The sequence below is a fragment of the Enhydra lutris genome, unplaced genomic scaffold (assembly GCF_002288905.1).
Source record: "Enhydra lutris kenyoni isolate GAN:26980312 unplaced genomic scaffold, ASM228890v2 scaffoldscaffold11, whole genome shotgun sequence".
Lineage (NCBI taxonomy): Eukaryota > Metazoa > Chordata > Mammalia > Carnivora > Mustelidae > Enhydra > Enhydra lutris.
This window is the reverse complement of record NW_019154095.1, coordinates 23,781,675-23,795,950: the sequence shown is the minus strand read 5'-3', so window position 1 is coordinate 23,795,950 and position 14,276 is coordinate 23,781,675. Positions and strand designations below refer to the sequence as shown.

At 36.0% G+C, this 14,276-nt stretch overlaps 1 protein-coding gene across 1 annotated transcript in view; it reads right to left on the bottom strand.

Moving 5' to 3' along the window:
* Nucleotides 1-14,276, bottom strand: part of LOC111144446 (VPS37A, ESCRT-I subunit) — a 50,227-nt gene that overhangs the window by 7,971 nt on the left and 27,980 nt on the right. The window contains exons 5-6 of the mRNA XM_022498760.1: nucleotides 4,286-4,511; nucleotides 2,681-2,751 (exon numbers count right to left, since the gene is read on the bottom strand). Coding sequence (XP_022354468.1) covers nucleotides 2,681-2,751; nucleotides 4,286-4,511 — 297 coding nt within the window. The remainder of the gene's footprint in view (nucleotides 1-2,680; nucleotides 2,752-4,285; nucleotides 4,512-14,276) is intronic.

The window sequence follows — 14,276 nt, the reverse complement described above, 5'->3', positions numbered from 1 at the left end:
TTAAAAGCAAATAAAACATCAACCACAGAGAACATAAAGTGGTCTGAAAGTAGCATCCAATCAAGATAGGATAATAAAAACTAGGGTTCATGAACAATCATAATAATGTTAACTTCCATATCTATTTAGCTAATTGGCATATGTCTGTCACAATAAAAGATAAGTATATGGATACATGTGTGTACAGCTATTCATAAAATATTTAAAGAAAAGCAATCATGGAGGGCTAAACCAAAACCAAAAATCAATATCCATAGGGTGAAACAGGGAACTGGATGGGTAGGACAGGAATGGAAGCTAAACCTTACTGAACATATCTATTAGTTTTGACTACAGATCCATACGAAAGCATCATATGTTTAAAACGATTTAATTTTAAAAAAGCAGTCTCTAAAATTCAGAGTAAATGGAAAGAAAGGAATACTGTTTTTTTTCTAAGTTACATATCATCTGGAGAAGTATTATTCAGACTTTAAAAAACAGTATTTGGCTGTACATGTCAGGTATGAGAACCAGAACACAAAAGAAGTATAAAAAACAAAAACAAACTCTTATTCTGAATTTAGTAATCACAGTAATAATATTGGTATTGTAATTTTGAAAAAGAACAAGTGCCTTTCAGAAAAATGACTTCAGGCCAGGGAAAAGAAATTTCACGATAAGCCCATGGCATCTTTGTTTCATCAGAAAGGCTATAGAAGCCAAAGTGAAGAGTTTGCTAGGGACTCAAAATAGAACTGTGTAAGCATCAAAAAGAATAATGACTGTAATAGACTGAAACACATCAAATATATTTGTTTAAAATTTATGAGTTCTTAATAACACAGAAACAACTACAAACATAAAAACAAAAAGCCTTGCCTATCAGAAATTTTGGAGCTTGTTTGTACATCAACTCATTATTCTGAAAGTCGAAAAACACAAAAAATAAGGATTTATCTTTCCATTTCTATATGAAGTGTATTTCAAAAAAACCTAAATAGTTGATATAGAAAGTTCTTCTTCACAGAATTCTGGCTGATTCTGGCAGCAGAAAATCACATTTGCAATCCTTAATGAAATAATGGACTGCCAATGATTTCAGGGGTTTCACCCGTTTCAATCTTTTTTTTTTTTTTTTTTTTTTTTTAAATATTTTTTTATTTTATTTATTTGACAGAGAGAGATCACGAGTAGACAGAGAGGCAGGCAGAGAGAGAGAGGGAAGCAGGCTCCCCGCTGAGCAGAGAGCCCGACGCGGGACTCGATCCCAGGACCCTGAGATCATGACCTGAGCCGAAGGCAGCGGCTTAACCCACTGAGCCACCCAGGCGCCCTCACCCGTTTCAATCTTAACGTCACTAAAAATTGGACAACCAGACATCACTGTTGCCTTACATGATGTAATAGGAAGTATGATGTAAGTACTTGGGACTAAAGAACTGAACCTGTTTTTTTTTTCCAGCATTGAGATATAATTGATATAGAACATTGTGTAGGTTTATGCTCAATGGCTTATTAGTGATTTGATAAAACTGAACCTAAATCTGATTAAAACTCTAGACCTAGCTACCAAGAGAAAGAAATACAGGAAAGAGAAGATCATCTTCAGTGGTACTATAAGGATGCAATCAAGCAAAAAGAAGATACAGAAAATTCTACAAGACAAATAAGGAATTTCCTCAATAAATACATAATGATATAATATACATAACATGTATAATAATATAATGTGACATTTTAATAATTTTTTTAAAAAGAAGGAAGAAAAAAAGAATCCTTTAGAACATTGAACAGTAACAGTGCCTACTTCCTGGGGTTTCTGCAAGCATTACAATTCATAGGAAACCTTAACATGTATGTGATATATTGTAAACCCTCACTATTATTAGAAAATAATGAGCCACTACTTCCTAAAAATGATTATAAAACACTGGGTCAATTAAGGTAAACTTTTTTTTTTTTTTAAACTGTAGGATTTCTCATGGGTATGTGGCTGTGTATCCCTGGTGGGATATATCCCAGAGACAAAAAGAATTACAAAAATTTTTTTTAAATTATACTCAGAAGTCTTAGTAGTAACAGCCTTATCAGTATTATCAACCTTCAATGGGGTATAAAGGATGCAATGCTTCCCAAAGTTGAGTAGCCACAAAACAATTTTTTCATGAAGCATCTTAGAGAAGCAGTGTTCTACAAAAAACAGTACCTTAAACTCAAATATTATAAACTTATGTGCCATCAGTTTGAATACCATTTGGCTCTGTAAAAACATTGTGCTTATTAGTTTATGAGAACGTTAATATGTTCCTCTATGTACAAAGTTTTACCTACAAAAGAAACAACAAAAAGTCTAAAATAAGCCAAAAAATATTTGAAATCACCAGGGATGATGTATTGAGAAATAGTTTTCACAATACTGTAACCCTCAAGAGAGAACAACATTGTTATCCTGGTAACTATTACCTCATTTCCAGCATCTAGAAAAATTCCTGGGTACATACTATGTCACTCAATAAATACAAACTAGACAACATAAAACTGATTTATATAACTTTCCCGCTAAGACAATCACAATATACAAATAGTGAGGATTTAAAAACTCTCTTTCTTTAATATAGGTATGAAAATAATGATCTGGTTTGTATTCATCATTGTCAAATAGGTAATGAATACTGACATTTCTCTTCAAGTTTTTTACCTTAGTTCTGAGAGTTCGGGAAATGTATCAGGGATATCTGGCATCTTGTAACCAAAACCATCTTGGCTTACCTAAAGAGAGTTTGAAATGGTATTAAGTTTTAGCCATCTTTTTGACTGCTCCTATTTACTTATAAACTTAATTTTTAATGTACCATATCCCATGTTTTATTATCACCTCATCTTTGCACTTTACATTGTCCTTATTCTCCCCTTCTTTCTTTACTTTTATTTTTTCAGTGTACTTTATACATAGAGGGTTAAATTTTTTTTGTTTTCTTTGGGTGAGATTCATGTGAGTACCTGTGTTACCTCTTTCTTGGGCACGTATATAACTGTTAAATAAAATGCTTAATTGTATCTGTGACAAATGTAGAAAATTATCTGTGGATTTCATTAATATATATATATGAATACATTTGCCTCACATAAGAGATACTGAATTTAAAAAAAATGTAGTAAATTGAAAAAGCCTAAATAGTTACATAACTAAATTTGACAAGACAGTGTAGATAATAGGTATTCATTGTTTATTAGGTAATGGAATAGGTAATCCATTGTTTTATAAATGACTTTTTAAAACTGAGGATCCTTGAAAAGTTCTCTTGTAATTTTGTTTATCCTACGAACTGAAATTCATGATATTCACAATATCTGTTCACAATATTCATTAATACAATGATGAAGGTATTGGAAAAACAAAGTCCACTTGGGCCTAATCTAAATTATTACAAACACTATAATTAGTAAAGCTGGATATAATAAGGTTTATAGTATTTTAGTATTACTATGGGTGATACTCACTTAAGGTTAAAACAAAGGTTTTAAAATCATTTATATGTTTTATTCATAAAATATTAGTCTCTCAGTAATATTCCACATGTCAACAGTTACCAGCTTATTTAAGAACAGACAAATTTTTTTTTTAATCAATGAGACACCTGAAGCCCCGAGCAGGTAGAGAACAGATTCTCCACAATCTGATACCTATGTCTCTTAGGTGATCACTTTTTGTGCCTTTGCCTATTTCCTACATGACAGCTAGAGAGATCTATTAAAGACAGTTTCACAAATATGCAATTTGGTTTATGCCTCTGCAACTTTCTTAATACTATTGCCTCTTTATGGGAAGCTTTATATAACCCCTTTCATCCTGACAAATTAATTACCATCTATCAAAAACTGGCCTTAAACAAACAAACAAATACATTAATTTATCTGCCTCATTTTAAGTGAGCACCTACTATATGCTATCAGGTGTGGTTTGAGGCGCTAAGGATAAAGTGGTGAAAGAACAGAAACACATTTTTTTATAAAACCATCCCTTCTAGGTCTACCTCAGTTCCTGGGAGCACTGACAGTTTCCTCATCTGTCTTCACCGTTAACTCTAGACTCTCTCTTCTACTTTACTGGAAGTTTCTTATTTGCAATTATTTGATAACTTGCTGCTGTACTCTGAGTTTGTTATTTGAGTTGAAAATGTGATTTAATCTTTTTATGTTTTGTGCCTTACTTAGTGGCTGGCACAAGAAGGCATATAATAAATATACGTCAATTGGATGAATTTTCAAAGATACAAAAATATAGAAAACTGAAGATACCCACCGGTGCTGAAGTGTCTGTTGTAGGAACAGGTAATGGCAGATTTGAAAGGACGCCAAAAGAAGGAGCAGCAGGTTTGGCTGGTGTATAACTTGTTGTTGAAGAAGAAATAGTGTCAGCAACAGATAAAGAAGTGATAGTCCTGTTAGCTTCTTGTGGGGGATATGGAGGAAGAAATGGGAAACCCTGAGAGGCATAAGGAGGCATCCCACCTGGATTACTATATAGGCTAAAGAGAAAAAACAGAAAAAAAAAAAATTAGACTTTAGGGGTAAACTTATAAAATTATTCCCAAATGGTTCTACCAATGGTCACGTAATAGAGACAGAATCTTGTTACTATAATCATGTAACTGAATTAAATATTCTATTTATTGATAAAATGTGACTCCCCCAAATAGAAGTATGGTTTCCATAAAAAAGGAAAGTGTTTTGGAAAACATATAATTCAACCAGTCATTGTAGAAGTGAACAGACAAGCTCTTTTTGAGTTTTGAGCATTCTATTACCATCAACCATTGTCTTCATAAAGAGAATGGAGAACATTTAATCCAGGAAATGTATTCAAGACAGGTTGTTTGAACAGTAGCTCTCACTTTATTTGGAAAAATATAACTGAAAGTTATGACTGCTTTTCTAGGAAAAGGAAAATAGTTAAATGTATGTAAGAACTACTAAAAATGTTAAAATATAAAAAGTAAATACATATAAAAAACTAAGTATACAGATTAGAAAAAGTGGTACAACACTTGGGATTGAATCAGAGAGCAATACTTATTTTCACAATGAAATAAATATCTGGGTCCTGGTTCAAGATGACAAGATAGCAAGACCTTGGAATCACCTCCTCCCATGAACACACTAAATCTACAGGAATATGGAACAATTTCCCCAAGAAAACAAAGCCCCAAAATTTAGTTGTACAGCTCCTACAAATCTAGCAAATATGAAAAATCGATATTAAAGTAGGAAAGCCTGAGATATAACCTCACTGTAAACCCAAACCTCGACATAGAGACCTATAAACAGGAGAAAACTCAAAACCTGAAGCTTCTTCCTGAAGAAAAAAGAGTTTAAACCCCACACTAGCAGTCCATCTTTTAAGCCCTTCTTCTCAAAGAACAGCCCCCAAAACATCTAGCTCAAAAACCAAAGAATCTACCCCAGGAGCTAGCAGAGAAACAGCTGTTTGAGAGGCACCCAGATTTTAGGTGGTAGAGTCTCATTTCCTAATCTTAAAGTGTCAGCTTGAGGGACAGGTATCTAATTTAACTCCCATCCAGGACCCACTGGGATATGCTCTAGGGCCAAAGGGTGGTGGGTGTTCTTTCCATGTTCTCCCTCTGTCACACTCCACAGCACCAGTATCTCTTGGAAGGAAGCTCCCATGTACATATGGTGCTTGGTTTTTACGGCTGGTGCCCCAGGTTTGGTGGCTGCCATCCACGAGATACCCACTGAGGGCATGACTCTGGAGACTGAGGCTTGCATTCCTGGGTCCTGTGCAACTGTAAAACAATGAGACAGTTAGTTGTTGGCAGGGGACCACCCCCAAGGCACTGCACAGAGAGCAAATTGAATACATCCCTAGTCTTCCTGTGAAAGAGTCTGATAAACATGTCTAAAAGCTTTGGCTTGATGAGAAGGCTTCTGGTCTGACATATGACTAGGGGCCTAGGGAGGCACTCCCAGGAAACAGGTTGGGGGATGCCAGCTCTGCATACTCCCTCAGTCTCACTCCAGCTCACCAGTATCTTCCAGAAAGAAGCCTATACAATCATCTGGGGCCCTAATTTTGCAACTCTCCCCAGGGACCAGACCTCCAGATCACCTGGCTCTGGTGGCCAGCAGGCCTACACTTGCAGCCCCAGGGTACTATCTATATTTGCATACTTTAAAAACAGCTACCTGAGGGTCTGGCTGAGGGTTTGGCTTCTAATCAGCCTGAATCCAGGGACTAGCTGAGATCTTCTCAGGTCCTGGTACACCCTCAAATACTGGGAGCTGTTAAAAATATAATAGGCTTCTTGAACAATACAACGATTTTTGAGATAATCAAGAAGTAGGGCAGGGCTGAATGATAAGGTTCATTTCCTAGTGCAGTCCTCAAGACTGGGAGAAGTGGCTGTTTTATCTTATGCATAGAAACCAACATAGAGAGTCAAGGAAAAATGTAGAAAAAGAAAAATGGGTTCAAAACAAATGAACAAAAACTTCAGGGGGGGAAATGTAATAAAATGGAAATAAGTAATTTGCCTGATAAGAGTTCAAAGTGTTATATGTTCAATGAACTTCGGGGAAGAATGGATGAACACAGTAAGAACTTCAACAAAGAGATAAAAAATATAACAAAGGACCAAACAGAAGTCACAAAGGTAAAAAAAAAAAAAAAAAAAAAAAGCCACTAGAGGATTTCAAAAGCAGACTGAATAAAGCAGAAGAAATGAGTGTACTCAAAGACAGGGCAAAGAAACTCACCCAATCAGAGCAGCAAAATGAAAAAAAAAAAAAAAAAGATCTCTGATTTGAAACTGTACTACGATGTTATAGCAGTCAAAACAGAATGTTACTGGCATAAAACTGTACAAATAGATCAATGGGTTTGAATACAGAACCCAGAAATAAACATACATATACTGTAGCCAAGAATATACAATGGGGAAAGGACAGCCAACCCTACTGGGGAAAATGGATGGCCACACTCAAAAGAATGAAATTACCATTCCCTTACAGCATGTATGAAAATTAATTCAAAGTGGATTAAAGACTTAAATTTAAGACCTGAAACCATTAAACTCCTAGAAGAAAACACAGGAAGTAAGATTCTTGAAATTGGTCTTGATCATTCTTTTCATCTGATACTAACAGCAAAGGCAACAAAAGCAAAAATAAGCAAGCGGGACCATATCAAACTAAAACACTTCTGCACAGCAAAAGAAACGATCAACAACACAAAAAGGCATCTTACTAAATGGGAGAAGATATTTGCAATAATATATCTGATAATCGAGAGTTAGTACCCAAACTCTGTAAAGAAATCCTACAATAGCAAAACATAGTCCAGTTAAAAAATGGGCAGGCGATGGGGCGCCTGGGTGGCTCAGTGGGTTAAAGCCTCTGCCTTCGGCTCGGGTCATGATCTCAGGGTCCTGGGATCAAGCCCTGCATCGGGCTCTCTGCTCCGCGGGGAGCCTGCTTCCTCCTCTCTCTCTGCCTGCGTCTCTGCCTACTTGTGATTTCTCTCTGTCAAATAAATAAAATCTTTAAAAAAAAAAAATGGGCAGGTGATATTAATAAATATTTTTTACAAGATAACATACAGATGGTCAACAGATACATACAAAGATGTTCAACATCACTAATCATCACGAAAATCCAGATCAAAACCACAATGAAATATCATGTGACACCAGTTAGAATGGCTATCACTAAGAAGACAAGAAGTAAGGGGTTGTGGAAGATGTGGAGAACAGGAAACCCTTGTATACTCTCGGTGGGAATGTAAATTGGTGCAGCCACCGTGGAAAATAGTCTGGAGGTTCCTCAAAAAAAAAAAAAAAAAAAAAAAAAAAAAAATCAAAAATAGAATTACCATATGATCCAGCAATTCTACTTCTGGGATTTATCCAAAAAACTGAAAACAGTAACTCAAAAAGATTAATGGTGACTCTGGGCTCCTATGTAGTCAGGATGGTGTACATCACTAGAAAGACATAATGATGAAGGGCTGGAACGATGATCAGCTATACCCACCAACCTCAGGGAATAAGGGGCCGAAAACTAAGCTCTATGAAAACTCTCGAACAATGAGATCCGACAAACTGTTGTTGGTGAAGCGTCCACATGGTGGGAGGGTGGTGCATCCCGGCCCATGGGGAAAGAAGCTTCTACATAATGGGACTCTCCCGGTCTTGTCCTGTGCATGGCTTCACATGGCTATTCATCTGCATCCTTCATAATGCCCTTTTATAATAAACTGGTAAACATAAGTATTTCTCTGAGCCCTGTGAGCAGCTCTAACACATTAATGGAACCTGAGGGGGGTCTGATTTTATAGTCAGTGGGTCAGAAGCAGATAAGCAACCTCTGGATTTGACTGGTGTTCGAAGCGAAGCAGTCTTCTAAGACTGAGCCTTAACTCATGGAAACTGACCCTATCTTCATGGAGAGAGCATCAGAACTGAATTAAATTTATAGGAAGCTCAGTCACTATCTGCTGACAACTGGAGAATTACTTGGTGGTGTTGGAAAACACACATATCAGAGTATTGAAATACATTCCAAAATATATGAAGTTTGGACAATTTTTAAACCAGAGTATTACTGTTTCATTTAATGACATAAATTAACATGAACTGGAATTATGCTGGAAAATAATTATTACGAATTTTGAAACATACAATGATACTAAAGTTCATATGGATAATTATAGGAAGAAAAGTATCTGAAGGAGGGTTAAGAAGAGAATAAGCAAAAGAAATTATAAAACCTTTACAATTAAAAAAAAAAGGAAAAGACAACTTTTTTTTAGAGCAAATAGTGGTAAATGGATATGCAGATCAATGGAATTGAATATAAAATCCAGAAAAAGCCCCAAACACATAAGGGAATAAGGATAGAAGACAAATGTGAAATAAATTGAAAAAAAGATCAGTGTTGGGACCCTGGAAAAAACTGAATTGGAGACAGATCATTATATTCAGAACAGGATAAAAACCAAATTTATCAAAGATTTAAATGCTTAAAACCACATTTTACCAGAATCAGAAGAAATTATTGAGAAATAATAAGCTTGGGGTGGGAAAGGACTTTCCGTGATCCCAAATTCCAAAGTCATAAGAGAAAACGGTTAACTGCTTGACATTAAGAAAGAACAAAAATAGGGCGCCTGGGTGGCTCAGTGGGTTAAAGCCTCTGCCTTCAGCTCAGGTCATGATCCCGGGGTCCTGGGATGGAGCCCCACATCAGGTTCTCTGCTCAGCAGGGAGCCTGCTTCCTCCTCTCTCTGACTGCCTCTCTGTCTACTTGTAATCTCTGTCTGTCAAATAAATAAATAAAATCTTTAAATAAATAAAATCATGACCTGAACCGAAGGCAGAGGCTTTAACCCACTGACCCACCGAGGTGCCCTAGAATATTATTTTTAAGGTTATTCACTCTTGCACTGAGGGTAAAGAAAGTGGGCCTCTTAGGAAAGAGTGCAAACAACAAAAATATCCATCAACAGAAGTCCTGTTTATAAATTAGACTGCATCTATAAAACAAGTACTTTGTGGTCATAAAGAAGAATGAAGAAATGCTTTATGTACCAACATGGAAAACTCTCCAAACTATACCATTCAGTGAAGAAAAAAAGGGGGAAGAGGAATAGTATGCTACCATTTGTGTAAAGAAGGAGGGAATAAAATTCTCCACATACATATCTCTTTGTAGGTCATAAAACATCTTGGAAATTCTATGCATATTCACCCAAATCAAAAAGCTTTGGATACCAGCAAGAAGAAAAATTAGGTTGTAAGGGAGAAAAAAGTGGAAGAAAGACTTTTTACTCCATATCCTTTTATATTTTTTGAATTTTCATTCAAGTAAATATATGATCTATTGAAAAAGTTAAAAAAAGCTTTCTAACTTAGCTAATTTATTTAAAAAATGGCTCATCTTTATGTTAAAACTTTTATCTAAAGGTATGCTAGTGACATAAATATATAAATATGACAAATATTTATGTGTGTGTGTGTGTGTGTGTGTGTGTGTGTATAAAACAAGTTATTTGGAAACAATATGACCAACACGAGAGAGTATTTGCATTATCCTTGAAGTCTTTATTGTGAACCAATTTGCTTTATTTTGACCTCAGCAACAGATACAACCTATTAAATAATCTAAGAAATGCATCAAACCTGCATTTTAATAGCCTGTACATTAATCATAGAACTTATCTGAAATGGGAATAAGTAAGCTTAGTGGCTTTTATTTTCAAATAAGGTGAATGAACTTATATCCAACCCTACCCTGACAGAAAACAGGGTATACAGTTTTTAGATAAAGAATATTAGTGAGGCTTATATCTCCAGGACAAAGAAACAAGAGAAGAGAGATGAGGGCTGGGGCTGATGCACCTAATCTAATAATCTAGCTAAGCAGATTTCCAGGCAGTGTGCAAGAAGTTACCAGACTCCAGAGCAAGAGCAACTTCTTGGAAATTAAGTAGGACTAGGATATAAAGCCAAGAAATATTCTGAGAAAAGGAAATGAAAAGACCAACAAGCTGCATCATCATTAAATTTCAGAATGCCAAAAATGTTTTCTAAAATTTACAAAGGATCAGAAATCAAAATGGCGGGGTGCTGGGTGGCTCAGTGGGTTAAAGCCTCTGCCTTTGGCTCAGATCACGATCCCAGGGTCCTGTGATCGAGCCCCACATCTGCTCAGCAGGGAGCCTGCTTCCTCCTCCTCTCAGCCTGCTTCTCTGCCTACTTGTGATCTCCGACTGTCAAATAAATAAATAGAATCTTAAAAAAAAAAAAAAAGAAATCAAAATGGCATTGGACAATTTGCAGTAATAGAAGCCATACTGACAATATAGCAACATCTTCAAAATTCTGAATGGAAAAGCACTTTAGCTTAGAATTTGAACTATACAGATTTTTAACTCTGAAGGATATAAAGACATTTACAGATTTTTTTTTAAGTCTCAAATTTTGTCTTCTAAGAATCTGTGGCATACTGTATTTTCAAACATTGGACACACCAATATTTCTGGTCTTATGCTCTTTCAGAACCTTACCTCTCCACCAACCAAGAAGAAAAACCCATTTTCCTTCCCTTGAAACCAATCAGGACATTGTGACTGCCTCAACAAAGTGAATGCAGCAAAAGTAACAGTGAATGACTTCAGCATCCAAGTCATAAAAGGCAATATGACTTCCTCATAGCTCTCAAGATGTTCATTCTAAGGACCACCATTATGTTGTAAGGTAGCCTAGGCCATAGAGAGAGGCCACATGTAGATATAATCCATCCGGCATCCCTAGGTTAGGCCATCTGATGATAGGATGAGAGCTCACCGATGACAAGCAGAGCATACAAGAGCTCTCTGATGAACCCTTCCAGAGATGAAGATTAGTAAGCAAAAATCATGTGTGCAACATTTTAAGCCAAAATTCGCAGGGTAATTTGTTATGAAGCCTTAGTTGTGAGAACAGATATTAGCACCTAGAAGTGGAAAGCTGCTATGATATTAAAAAGAGAGAGAGAGTGGGGTGCCTGCGTGGCTCAGTGGATTGAAGCCCCTGCCTTTGGCTCGGGTCATGATCCCAGGGTCGTGGGATCAAGCCCCACGTCTGGCTCTCTGCTCAGCAGGGAAACTGCTTCCCTTCCTCTCTCTCTGCCTGCCTCTCTGCCTACTTGTGATCTCTGTCTGTCAAATAAATAAATAAATAAAATATTTAAAAAAAAAAAAGAGAGAGAGAGAAATCTAAAAGTGGAAGGGGCTTTGGAACCTGACAGGTGAAAGCCAAATGTACCCCTATAGAGAAGGTTAACAGTAGCTTGAGGGCCTTGGAGTACTGGTCAAAGAGCACTTACTGGAAAGTGAGGAAAATGTTGGAATGGGAACTTTGTTATGTATTAGTAGAAAGGTACCAACAATGTTGCCTGCGATAATGGGGAAAGTAGACAATGTACAGGCTTAACTCATTTTATTATGCTTCACAGATACTGAATCTTTGCTCGCTTCGTATCTCTGTGTCACATTTTGATATGCTCACAGTATTTCACACTTTTTCATTATTATTTTTGTTATGGTGATCTATGATCAGTGATCTTTGAAGTTACTATGTCAACTGTTTTAGAGTGCCACGAACTGCACTCATATAAGAAAGTGAACTTCATCCATAAACGTGTGTTCTGACTGCTCCACTGACCAGCTGTTCCCCATCTGCCTCTCTTTCCCTGGGCCTCCCTATTCCCTGAGACATAAAATTGGGCCAATTAATAACAATGGCCTCTAAATACTCAAATGAAAGTGAGACTCACGTGTCTCCCACTTTAAATCAGAGTGATTAAACTTAGTGAGGATGGAATGTTAAAACAAAACAAAACAAAACAAAACAAAACAAAACAAAACAAAACAGACAGGCTAAAAGCTAGGCCCCTTGGGCCAAACAGCCAACTTGTAAGTGGAAAGAAAGGCTTCTTGAAAGAAATCAGAAGTGGTACTCCAATGAACATACAAAATGATAAGAAAGTGAAACAGCCTTATTGCAGATGTGGAGAAAATTTTAGTGGATTAGATGGAAGATTAATCAGCCATGACATCCCCTTAAGCCAAAGCCTAATCCACAGCAAGGTCTTAACACTCTTCAGTTCTATGAAGGCTAAGAGAAGAGGAGGAAGCTGCAGAATATTTTGTTTGAGTCCTTTCTCTTTTTCTCTTGATGAATCTAGGGGTTTATCAGTTTTACTGATTTTTTTTAAAGAAACAGCTTCTGAGTTTCACTGATCTATTCTACTTTTTTTTTTTAATTTATTATTTATTTCTGCTCTAATCTTTATTATTTTCTTCCTTCTACTGGTTTTCAATTTTGTTTATTCTTTTTCTAGCTCCATTAAATATGATTAAGTTGTTTGAGGTTTGTCTTGCTTCTTGAGGTAGGTCTGCATTACTATAAACTTCCCTCTTAAAACCACTTTTGCTACATCCCAAAGATCTTAGATCATTGTGTTTTCATTTTCATTTGTTTCCATGTAGCTTTTTATTCCTTTTTTGATTTCTTGGTTGACCCATTCACTGTTTAGCAGCATGTTACCATGTATTTGCTCTTTCCAGATTTTTTTCTGGTTGTTGATGTCTAGTTTCAGAGTACTGTGGTCAGAAAAGATGCTTGGTATGAGTTCAATCTTTTTGAACATGTTGAGACTTGTTTTGTGGCCCAATATGTGATCTATTCTAGAGAAAGTTCTACGTGCACTTGAAAAGAATATGTATTCTCCTACTTTAGGATGGAATGTTCCTAAAATATATCTGTTAAATTAATCTGGTCCAATATGCCATTCAAAGCCACTGTTCCCTTGATTTTCTGTTTGGGTGACATGATTGTTGATTTAAGTGGGGTGTTAAAGTCCCCTACAATTCTTGTATTAATATCATTTAGTTCCTTTATATTTGTTATTAACGGTTTTATGTATTTGGGTGTTCCCGTTGGGTGCATTAATATTTATAATTGTCATATTCTCTTGTTGGATTGTCCCCTTTATTATTATATAGTGTTCTTTTTAATATCTTATCAGTCCTTGTTTTAAAAGTCTATTTTGTGTAATATAAGTATAGCTACTCTGCCTTTCTTTTGATATTCATTTGCAAGGTAAATGTTTCTCCATCCCCTCACTTTCAATCTGCTGCTGTCTTTAAGGCTGAAATGAATCTGTTCAGGCAGCAGATATATGGGTCTTGTTTTTTGTTTTGTTTTGTTTTTTAAATAAATTCTGTCATCCCATGTCTTTTGATTAGAGTGTTTAGTTCATTTACACTCAAAGTACTTACTGATAGTTATGTATTTATTGCCATTTTGTTACTTGTTTTACGGTTGTGTCTTTAGTTTTTCTCTAATCCTTTCTTCTCTTGCTCTCCTTCATGGTTTGCCGATTTTCTTTAGTGATACACTTGGATTCCTTTCTCTCTATTCCTTGCTTATCTATTACTGATTTTTAATTTGTGGTTACCACTAGGTTTGTATAACATTTTCTGCATACAGCAGTCTATATTAAGTTGATGGTCATTTAAGTTTGGACCCATTTCTTATTCCTTTCCCTACACATTTTAGGTATCTGGTTTCATATTTTACATCCTTTTGTGATCCCCTCGTTTTTTACAGATACACTCATCTGCTATACACTCATTTATAGACTCAGAGTCCCATTTTATATTTTTTGTAGGGCTGGTTTAGCAGTCATGAACCCCTTTATTCTTGTTTTTCTGAGAAACTCTTTATCTC